An 11,590-nucleotide genomic window follows, 5' to 3' on the forward strand; every position below is an offset into this window, starting at 1 on the left:
GCTGGGCGGTGATGCCCAACAAAATCTAATTATCAGTTATACTGATGTGTTAGTTCACAGTGTTTGCTTTTTATTGATTGATTTTCCCGTCCACGATCTGGCTTCTGCTCGTTCTAATCTCCCAGGTGGGTGGGAAGCCAGTTGCTGCACCAGGACCATATGGCCGCTGCCTTCCTCTGTCTGTGTTGGCTGACCTCTGCGTCTAACTTATGCTGACAACTCTCCGCTCACAGATAAGGTGTTATCAGCAAGCCTCCTGTCATGTGTCTCTCTTTATGAATACCTATCACAGTATTACACTTTTTCCTTGTCGTGCCCTTTTGTTTTTCACAAGCAATCACCTGCCAATTGTAAACTGTAATACTCTCGCTTTGATTCTTCCATTTTACGTGGCAGTGCAGCATCTGTGACAGCCTGCACATTCGGAACAGGGGTTCCTGTCCGCGCTGATCCGCAGTCTGAGCTCACACACCTCCCTGCTTTTGGACCAAGGGGAAAAGCATCTGTTTGCAGCGCAACACTGCTCTGCACTGAGTGTTTCTGTGAAAACAGCAAGGCCAGCTAGACTGCAGGCAGACCATAATCCTGCAGAGTCAGAACCAGGAATGATCTTTTATTTCATGAGGAAGATGCAGATCGATCGATGGAAATCAGTCATAACAGTCTTATAACCTATATGTCCCCATGAGTTTGCTGGGACTCCGGATATGGCTTATATATAACAATTAAAGGCCTAGCATTCTTTGAAGGAATGCATATCGCTCGCCGCCTTTCATGCCAGAGTTTCAGACTAAAATCATATTATATTGAGAAATTATAGAATTATAGCCGTTTTCATTGAACCTCACATGAAATCTCATGTCACATTATGAATTGTCACGCTCAAACTATGTGTTGTGAATGACTTTCATGTGCTACCACATCAAATTTTAACTCAGTGCCCGTGGAACTGACTGAGTTATAACATATTACTGTTTGCTAATGTTGATTTGCTTTAGCGGCCATCTTGAAATGGATTGACTCCAAAAGGTTATTCAGTTGTAGATGTACATCCAGTGATTAATTTCTGTCAATTTTATTAAAATCCGTCCCAAGACTCATGATATGTTGTGTTAACAGAGACACCAAAATACAGCAGGGGAAAACATTATCGCCCGCCTTTGTCTTTCGGCGGCGGGCGACAATGAACTGAATATGTGTTTTTCCTCTGAATTTCAAGCTTCCCTGTAGTGTTTTGATATGGGCTAGTGAGCATAAAAGTAAACGCATCTAAGTGAACTTTGTGTCGAGCCATCTCGCCTGTATAGCTGATATGATTCTCAGCAACCCTATCTTCACTTTACTTTTACTTTCGAGTGGTTGATTACCTGCCTCACCCGTAGTAATATTTGATCAAGGTTATTTAGGGTTACACTATGCGTGGGAAGGCGGTATGAGGTGTCTCACTTCCTTGGTAATGCCCGCGGGCGGATTTTTTTTTTAACCATACAAATTAAGCAAAGGCTGTGATCAGACCCGCAGCAAGTTCAGCAGGTTCTAATTCACTGGAATAGAAGCAGATGGGAAACAAACAAACACCTATATTTTCTGTGCGAACTGCATGATTGCTCCTGGTAAAATCACATCGACTGGAGGAGAGAGAGAGAAGAAAGAGAAGAAGAAGAGTGGGAGAGAGGAACCGGGAGGCGCCTGGGCACGAGCTGCAAACCGTGCGTATTTCTCTCCTCCCTTTGCCTTTGTCAAGAAAAATAAATAAATAAACCAAGAAGGGAAAAAAAGCTGCTTCGTCAAACTGATACATGTCGGCCGACGAGCACTCGACGCCCTCTTGAAGGAATCGAAGCGCGTGGGAAACATGCCGCGCGCACGGGAAGCAGGTGGAGCGGAGGAGACGCGGGGGTCGGAGCCCCGGAGAGACGCGCAACAACCGCCGCTGGATAAAAGCACCTGCTTCAGACAAAAAACTACTCATTCTTAGCTGCTGATTCCTCCTCTTCGTTTGTTTTTACCCCGTTAGAAAACTGGATTTCTCTCAGGTTAGATTTGGGAAACGGGACAGTGGGGGCGTCATGAACGCACAGCCAGTTTGGAGTGCACCATAAGGACAAAAAGGACAACTCCGATATCTTTCAGTTTTTTTGTTTTTGTTTTTTAACAAAGGAGGTCTGGTAGTTCTCTGCCAGGATGTTAGGGGACTCCCTCTACATCGGGATGGAGGTGCTGATCGCCGTGGCCTCTGTGATCGGGAACGTGATGGTGGTTTGGGCGGTGAGGATTAATAAATCCCTGCGAGACACCACGTTTTGTTTCGTCGTCTCCCTGGCTCTGGCGGATATTGCGGTGGGAGCGCTCGTCATCCCCCTGGCCATCACCATCAGCATCGGACTCGAGACGCACTTCTACAGCTGCCTGCTCGTGGCGTGCACGGTGCTGGTGCTGACGCAAAGTTCAATTCTGGCCCTCCTGGCCATCGCGATTGACCGCTACCTCAGGATCAAGATCCCGACCAGGTAATGTGGTTCAGGAGGGGAGCAGGTTCAAGTGGGCTCAGCGTGCTGGTTCAGAGGTGATTAAATGACATTATGGTGGTGGCAGACTTTTGTTCCCAGAAATGCCTCAGAGGTCGGCTTCCTTCCCGAGTATTGATTAACACGTGCATGGGCTGGTGTTTCACTGCACAAAATGAAACATTTGTGCCAACAGGACATCTACCAGGACACTGCTGATCGTCCTGCAGCTTCGATCAAGTCTCAACATCTTTCCAAAGACAGGGACTGAGGAAGGCAGGCCTGTAGTTAGGATACAAGCAAATTGTTTTCATACTGAAACAAAATACAAAACAGGCAGGATGACGGTGAGAAGCTGATAAGATAAGCCAATGTCATAAAAAAGATTTAGTTCAATGTGAGGTCATCAGGGACAATAGCTTTTGTACAATCCTCACTACAGCACTCAGCTTAAAGTTTGAACTCATGACGTCTCATTTTGTGTGTACAGACATCAAGAGTTCAGTCCTTAAATTATTTTTTTCTGAGGACTGACTCTTCTGTCCTTCGCAACAAAGAGGAAAATACCAAAACGCAACCATGTCGTGATTATAATGAACTCTTGTTTTAGGTTTCTCTCATTTCCCCCCTGTTAGAGTTTAATCTGAGCGGGTTGGCTGCACAGCTCTGTGTTGTAGGTGCTTCTTTCCTCGCTCCTCAGTCAATACTAATCCAACACATGGCACCTGTGACAGTCAGACTAAATTGCAGGGTCCAGTTTGGCTTCAGGCTACTATTCAGCAAAGGTCAGGTTGTTGTAATGCAAACATTTCCTCTGCTGTTACAACATCAGACACTGTAAATATCACGCACTGGTAATCCAAAAATGATCCAATTACTGCTCCGCATACTTTCTAACATGAGATGGATCTGATAACAGTTCGCATCTCTGCCTTTAGGCGACTTTCAGGCTGAGTCTCTGGTTTGTTTTTTAGTCTGAAGATAAATCAGCAAACAAACTTTTGGAGCTTTACCCTCCTTCCACCTCCTACATTTTACATATTAGATAAAATAAAGGATGAAAAGCTGCTTCTGAACATGTAAACCTCGTATTTTGCCAGCTATCGCAGCTTATCTCTGCTGTTATGCTGAAATAATTGATCATTCTAACTGAATTTCACCCTTTTAATTTTACCTTCAACAAACATGTCTGAAAAGTGGTGGTGATGAAAAGTTTCCAAATTTGATGTCAAGTAAAAGCTGCACATCTTTGTGTAAAGACGACTCCAGTTTAAATAATTCTTATAAATCTCACATCTTTGTCAGCCCAAATACACTGCTCAGAGGGGCAGAAGTCAGATTAAAAGGACAAAAGTTGACATTTAAAGTCAAATAAAATGTACCCCAAATCCTCAAACAAAACTCTCAAACTGAGTTAAAAGCCAAAGAGAAAAAAAAAAGTGTTTTAAGAGATGATTTAGAAACAGTAAGTGAGTCGACGTGTCTGATCTGCAAAGGCAGATCGTTCTACAGTTTTGGGGGCAGCGACTGAAAACGCTCGGTCACCTCTTGACCTCTTTGACTTTGTGACCACCAACAGGAACTGATCTGCCGACCTGAGAGAGCGGCAGGGAACGTACAGCTAGAGCAGATCGGACAGATACTGTGGAGCGAGACAATGCAGGCATTTAAAAACAAATAAAAGAACTTTAAAATCAACCCAGAAACAAACTGGAAGCCAAGCAAATTGGAGTAAAATGACAGTAAAACAAAACGAGAGCACAGCATAGGATCCTATCAAAGACACAGGAATTATTTGAGTGAAACTCCAATGAAAAGTAATAGTGATCTGAATGCGTTGACAGGTGCAACGGTGCATTTATGAAGAATTAACTGTTTCACAGATTTAGTGCAGCCATCGCAACACCTGAACACCTACAGTGTGTGATTTTAAAAAGTCTAAAGAGCTCAGATATAAAATGTTGTCCTCGGGCCAGTTTTCACCTGGCCTTTAACGCTGTTAAATGAAAATAAAAAAAACTTAAAGTGACTAAATGAAAAGCAAGAATTGCATCAACAAATACTGACATGACTGAAGCAAACTCTGTTCTGTTTTTAAACCTGCTTCCAATAGGAGCTGTTTATGTGTTGAATTCAAGTTTTCTTTGTAAAGTTAGTAAGGTCTGTGTTTCTGCTGCCAAAACCAGATAAACAAGGATCAAAAAAGCAAGAAAAGAATATATGCCTTCAAACAATATTCTTTATTGCCCGCTTCAGAAGGACAAAAGGTGGGCAATAATGAAATTGCCTGTGTCTGAATGTGGGTCATTTGTCTGTGATGTTAGCAAAATATCTCATCAATCAGCAAACAGATTTTAATATTTTCAGTTCAACATGTGGCCTTTTTACTGCTATAACTCGGTCAAGATGTTACTCACCCTGATCCAGAGAAACTGACATAGCTTACAGAAATGGGACATGGAATCACCTCCCAGGACATTATTATTACATTATTTTTCCAATCGTTCTTTAAGGAGAAGTGCTGAGATGTTTTTGCTTGTTGCTGCAGGTACAAGCAAGTGGTGACCCCTCGGCGAGCGGGCCTGGCCGTGGTGATATCCTGGATGGTGGCTTTTCTTGTGGGATTCATGCCCTTGTTGGGCTGGAACAACCTGAGGAACCTTCAACAGAACGGCTCCATCAGCCCAAACCTCAGCGTCACCTGCCAGTTTGAAACTGTCATCAGCATGAACTACATGGTCTACTTTAACTTCCTCGGCTGGGTGCTTCCGCCGCTGCTGCTCATGCTGGTCATCTACGCGGAGATCTTCTTCATGATCCACAAGCAGCTCAACAACAAGAAGATCACCTCCAGTTTCTCAGACCCCAACAAGTACTATAACAAGGAGCTGAATCTTGCCAAATCTCTGGCTCTTGTGCTTTTTCTCTTCGCCATCAGTTGGCTCCCTCTTCACATCATCAACTGCATCGGACTCTTCTGCCCGCAGTGCAAGACGCCCAAAGTTCTTCTCCACATCGCCATTCTGCTCTCACACGGCAACTCTGCCGTAAACCCCATCATCTACGCGTTCCGCATCAAGAAGTTTCGCTCGGCCTTTCAGAAAATATGGCAGCATTACTTCTGCTGCAAGGACATGCCGGCTCTGGACTTCCAGCAAAGTGACAGGAAAGAGACGCCCAAGCCGCTGCAGCCCGTTCCGCTGCAGCCCACCCCAGTGGAAGACTTTAAATCCTATCCTCTGCTTCAGCCGGGGAAGCCTTCACCTGAGCTACAGAATGACCTGAAGATCAAAACACCTCAGTGAGTCACATGCACCCGTGGTGGAGCAGACCGCAGCCTGAGTGGAGAAACGGAGCTGATGGTTGGAGATGTCAATGATCACAGCACAAACAGTGGCTCCCTCCTCGTGGTAATGTACTCTTATGAAGATCATAAATTTCTACAAAAAAAAAGGCTGCAAAGCCTTTGTGAGGGAGGCGACACAGATCAATGGAAGATAATTCATCTGCCCTCAGGACAAGTACATAAAAGATGCAGAGCGAGTACTGATAGACCCGCAATATCGGAAGTCCTTTTGACTGTGTGTTTATCTTAGTAACAGACTAAACACATTAAGCTTTACCTGTTTGTGGGTTGTCAATATCAGACTCTCAAATGTAACAACTGGCTTCAGCATTTATACAGCCAATAGAGCAGGGTAATCTCACTACTGTATTACTGTCTATGTTTAAACTGGCACTGGCTACAAAACATTGAATGTATTTTTGTAAATATGAGACTGCAGCAGCACAGCTGTGAATGCTTGTTTAATCTTCAGGGTCTTAATTGCACAGCAGCGTGCAAGGGAAGCAGCCCTTTGAGGGAGGATATTGCATTGAGGGGGTGCTGCAAAATGTTTCGTAGCCTCCTAATGTGTCTGCACCGAAGCTCAGGCCCCCTCTGCGGTCCGACAGCAGTTTTCCACTGCAGAAAAGACGGACAGGGATACAAACAAGCATGTGGATTAAATGGGAGGTTTTAAATTTTTAAAAGCTACATGCAAGACACTTGTAGCAGCTAATCATGGGGGGAAAAACACAAGATGCACTTAAAGCTCATCTTTGCCCAGCCTCCATGCCAGTTTGTGATGGAAATGCTTTTCTTTTCCTCACTGCATCATGACACCATGTTTTCCCACCACAGACTGTAGCTTTCATGGCCTTTTTTAATCATCGTCCAACCAAAATTGACTGAACTCTCCAGCAGAAACGTCCACCTGAAGATTGTGAGTATTTACTGTCCTGTGCGCTCATCATTTTGCATATTGCCAAAGTGTGGCATCTGTAGACTGACACTAAACTCTGTTCAATGCCACCTAACTTAAACACGATGTATGAGAACCTAAAGCTATAGTTTTGTCCTTTGTAAAGACTTCAGCTCTGGCCAAGAAACGCCACTGACAATCTGTCTCCTAAGATCAACACGTTTTCTACAACTGTCTTTTAACGCCTCGCTGGCAGGTGGATGTGATGAAGATTTTAATGCTTAAAAGGCTAAAAAAAAAGAAACTTTAATGCAGTTTTCTGAGTCATTTTTGGTGCAGATGTTAAAACACAAGCCAAGCCTGTCGTCTGTGGTTGTAAGCAAACTTGCAACAGGAAATATAATTTGAAGTAAAGGTCATGCAGACCAGACTGTTTTAACGAGGAAATTCTGTTAAATATTGTGCTAGACAAGCATCCAAGTGCTTTAGTTGCACACATCAGTGGAAATAAAGGGTCAAATATCTGTCTGATCCTGCAGTACATTAAACACTCAGATGTTCTTCATGGTTTTTTAGCATTTTTACAGAAAAGTCTTAAGTAATGAATACTTCATGCTTGGGTAATATTGATCATTAGTACTAAATTGTCTTGCAAAAATCAAACCAAAAGCACATTTCTTACCAAAAATTCAAAATATATGCTAAGTAAAGGGTCTGCGTGAAACCCTAACAAGAGGTGAAATGTTGCTTCTGTACCCTAAACAGTAAAGGACCCATTCAGACCTGGTCCTGACATCTGTCCTGAGTGATCCGATTGCATTTGGATAAATACAGGTGTGAACAGCTTCAGTACGCACTGAACATGTTTTCACCTAGTCCATCTTCAGTGGTGGTCTGGACCTCATTTATCCATTTGTTAGTCTGAACACAACCCGTCCCGATCCTCCTCCTGAACTGATGTGAGCCCCACAGCAGAGGTATTACCAGGACGTCTCGGGGTAAAAAAGAAAAAAATTCCACTCAGTTGCTGGTTTATTAAAGATAATTAAACAGCGATCTTTGGGAATATTTGTCTTTTTTTTTTTGTTTTGGTGGCTAAATGTTTTACTGAACTGTTTATCAGATTCCTCCTGGTGGATTACCAGAACGCTGCATGGTGAGTTTCTGCTCCGGTTTGTTCTGATTGTTTTTAGAGACGACTGAACCCTGTGGTCACGTATAGTAAAACATGATGTGTCAGTCACAGGACAACAGTCTGAGCAGCATCATGATCACCTAACTGAAAACAGTGCTGACTTTAGGATCACAGTGAAGATGTACAGAGAGCAGATGGTGGCTGCAGTGGACCGTTTTACTGCAGTGCAGTTTTATGGTTTAAAACCTTCAGTCTTTGCTCTGACACAGAGCTCTGGGAAGTCACTAATCATTTAATGCTCCTTTATTTTTCACATCTCATGTCTGTTAGGTTGTTAAGTTTATTAAAAAGGGTACTAAAAAACTCTCAACCATGTTATTGTCAAAATAGTGCTGTAGTTTAGGCGTCTGAATGTGTCGTAGATTTTACAGAAACATCAGCAGACCTTGTTCCTCAACGACAGCCCAAAGTTAGCATAAGGTCCGAACAGGGCTTTAGTTGCATCTGTGTAACTCGCTGTTGTTTTATATAAAAACAATGCTTCATTTGTGGGTTTCCTCCAAACAGTCTATCAGAAAAAACAAGTTAGGGATTTAAAAAAAACAGCAACAGCACAATTTCTAGAAGGAAAGGAACAAAAAACATAACTTGAGAGCATCAACATTATGAATAAATGAAAACGGCCAGATATTACACAACCAAATCTTTAGTTTCTCTCAGCTTCAGAAGATTTGATTTTTTTTTCACACTGTTTTTCAGCAGCTTCATGCAGAAACAGGCTGTTGTTTTTTATAGAGAATGTGACGCAAAGTTTAAAAACAAACTTTTTGTTACAGTTACCAGTGAATGGTTATGTTACTACACATTTTTTCAAATGTGCTAATTACCATCTGTTTGCAAACAGTTTTATAAAAGAGTGACAATATTTCTGCTTTGTGTTTGATTTGATTTATGCTGCTCCCAAGTGGCTAAAAAAAATCAGCATTTCTATTTGCTATAAATGTGTCTGAAAGCTAAATTTAGATGATAGAAAATTAGCCTTTAGTAACCACCCCACCATCTACTGTGCAGCTATTCAGTTCTGCAAAAATGAACGATTTATTGGGTCATTTCTGTACCCATTCAGTCCTCCCTGATGAGTCGTCGCTTCCCGAGTTGTAATTATTCGGGAGCAATCAACAACTCTGAGCCCAGGATGTTCTAACTTTGTGAAGGTGCCTCCCTGCAGCTTCGCGGGGCTGTCAGAATTCTCATTAACGCAGCACAATAATGCAGTTAGATAACACTGGGGATTGTCACGGCTCGGGCGACCCATTTCTCCTCTTTCTTTGATGTGAACAGACGTATGAAGCTCCTAAAAAAGATCACACAGTCTAAAGACTTCTCACTCTGTGCTGCCTGTGTACGCCGTCTCCTCCTCACAGGTTTCATTCAAATGAGTCCATACAGAAGAAGACACGCTCTGTGCGCTTCCTTTTATGTGACATAATGTTGACCAGAAAGCTTTTGTAAATCAATAATCTGGTTCAATAGCACTTTTTCACAAAGTCTGGCAGCACTATTTCAGTCTCTGAGGCTATTCTTATGCTGAGACTTTCAGGGGGAGATTGAATATCAAGTGGAAGGAGATTGCAGATAAGAACAACAAGCATGAGGAGAGGAAACACTGCAGCTGTGTGTTCCCAGCCGGACAGCTGAGGTGACCTTTCCTTGAAGCGACCAGCTGTTTGAGGGGCTAATGTTGATGTTAACTACACATCCAGAGAGTGGAGATAAGACTCTGAACACACTCTTTATTATCATCGTGCAGTAAATCTAACAGCATTTTAGTGTCACTACCTCAAATTTTATAGAACATTTGCTCACTCGGTTAAAGCGATAGTTCAGATCTTTTGAAGAGAGGTTTGGTGGAAAGGTTATGAATGAATGAATATTTGACCTGTTGTAGATGGCTGTTTGAACAACCTCAGTTTAAGAAAATACAATTTAAAGCCCCATCTACACTGCTATAGATCTTCTTTGAATCTGATTTTTTTCCTCTGTTTATATACTTTTTTCTGAAATACCCATGCTGCACCACTAGGTGGCGAGAACGTCCACTGCAGCACCATGACAAAATACAAAAAGCATTGTAGCCACACTAAAACCATCCCCAGACAACTGTTACCCTTTTTTAATATATATATATATATATATATATATATATATATATATATATATATATATCATTTACAACTTTCTCAGTTGTCAACCTTTTTAGCTCACGATCAAAGTTTAATGGTGACAGAATCAAGAAAAAGTGAGACAGATGATAAAAAAATGATAATAGCTGCTACATCATTATTTCTAAAAGAGCTACTTAGTTCTTGTCTAAACAGATACATCCAAAACAGAATTTTGAATAGACAGAGGTGGAAATGCAGCAGAAAATCAATGTTTTTGTAAAATATATTGTTGTGTATATGGGTCTTAATTCTGATTGGACTGACAAGCTAATGGCTAGTCTGAACGGGGTCAGGACTAAAAGTGGAATGCTGGTGTCTTCAAACAAATCCAATTACATGAACACTATTTTATGAACCTTTGCATTGTTGTTAATTTTAATTACATATAATTTCTGTTTACTTGCAAGCACAAACAGCAGCAGTTTGCTGTAGCACTTTTGAGCACTTCTGGCAGAATGTCACGTTTTTACAGTAGTAGCCGTATAATCCAAAAATAACAGCTTTATAAAATAGCATTCACATGAACTGATCAGTTTTAGGAGATAAGAGTTGCTTTAAGACGGCAGCAATCCAGCAATCCAACGAGGAATATATTAATTATGTTAAACTTTTTCACAGAACCTCAGTTCAAAAGATCTGACCTTTAATCAAACGGTGCATATTTGTAAAACAAAACAAAAAAAGAATCATTAGGAATTATGAATTGCTGTAATCATACATCTGATTATTGTTGGAGTACTGTAATAATAGGTGTGTTCGTGACCTTCACCCTTCTAAACCTGCTCTTTGGTGAACTGCATGTATGTGGATCAATATCTCCTCTGGTTTGTTTGTTTCAATCATGTTTCGGGTCAGTTATCGCCAAATCAGAATTTCCAGTCATCCTAAGACTCCCTGCAGCGCCAGCAGGGAACAAGCCGAGAGGCATGTTTTTGTCTCCGTAGAGAGGCTTTTTTTTTTCATTAAAAATGGAGGAGCAGTATACCTGGGCTCTTACCATGCAGGCCTAATGAATAAGCAAAAAGAGTTGTGTGCCGCTGGTGCTGCTGAACAACAGGACACACGGCTGCTTGTCAGAACACTTTTCCACTGCAACATCTGTCGCAGGGAAGAGCGGTAACAAAGACAGCTGAGACCCCATGGAGCTGCTGTGCTGTGATACAGTAAAGCACAGAACAGGATCCACCAACACATAAAGTTAATTGTTGGCTTTGTTCCGCGTGTCTGACTTCAAAGAGAGGCAATCAATCATGACAAAAAAACAAGGTCACAAATTCTACCGTTTTCCTGCAAGAGCGTCTGTGTCAGACTCTCATCTGTGTTATAAAAATCAGAGCAGGAACATCAATTCCAGGTTGGCGTCACGGCTAATGAGAGGCAGCATCCAAACAGACGAGCATGGAAATAAGATGCTTAAAAAAAAGAGGGCTCCAAATATGAAGCAGATGGAAAATTTGCATTTAGTTAGAAGTGAACACC

The 11,590-nt window shown here is 42.0% G+C and overlaps 1 protein-coding gene across 1 annotated transcript; it reads left to right on the plus strand.

Moving 5' to 3' along the window:
* Positions 1 to 1,502: 1,502 nt before the first annotated feature.
* Positions 1,503 to 10,038, plus strand: adora1b (adenosine A1 receptor b). The gene is made up of 2 exons (XM_017417596.3): positions 1,503 to 2,510; positions 5,056 to 10,038. The coding sequence occupies exons 1-2, from the start codon at positions 2,185 to 2,187 to the stop codon at positions 5,810 to 5,812; spliced, it is 1,083 nt and encodes a 360-aa protein (XP_017273085.1). The 5' UTR covers positions 1,503 to 2,184; the 3' UTR covers positions 5,813 to 10,038.
* The last annotated feature ends 1,552 nt before the right edge of the window (positions 10,039 to 11,590 follow it).

This window comes from Kryptolebias marmoratus, linkage group LG8 (genome assembly GCF_001649575.2).
Source record: "Kryptolebias marmoratus isolate JLee-2015 linkage group LG8, ASM164957v2, whole genome shotgun sequence".
NCBI lineage: Eukaryota > Metazoa > Chordata > Actinopteri > Cyprinodontiformes > Rivulidae > Kryptolebias > Kryptolebias marmoratus.

Bases quoted from the DNA above. Each gene is read 5' to 3' on its own strand.
- adora1b (XM_017417596.3), top strand. From the start codon at position 2,185: ATGTTAGGGGACTCCCTCTACATCGGGATGGAGGTGCTGATCGCCGTG. The intron at 2,511-5,055 runs GTAATGTGGTTC...TTGTTGCTGCAG, and splicing joins AGGATCAAGATCCCGACCAG to GTACAAGCAAGTGGTGACCC.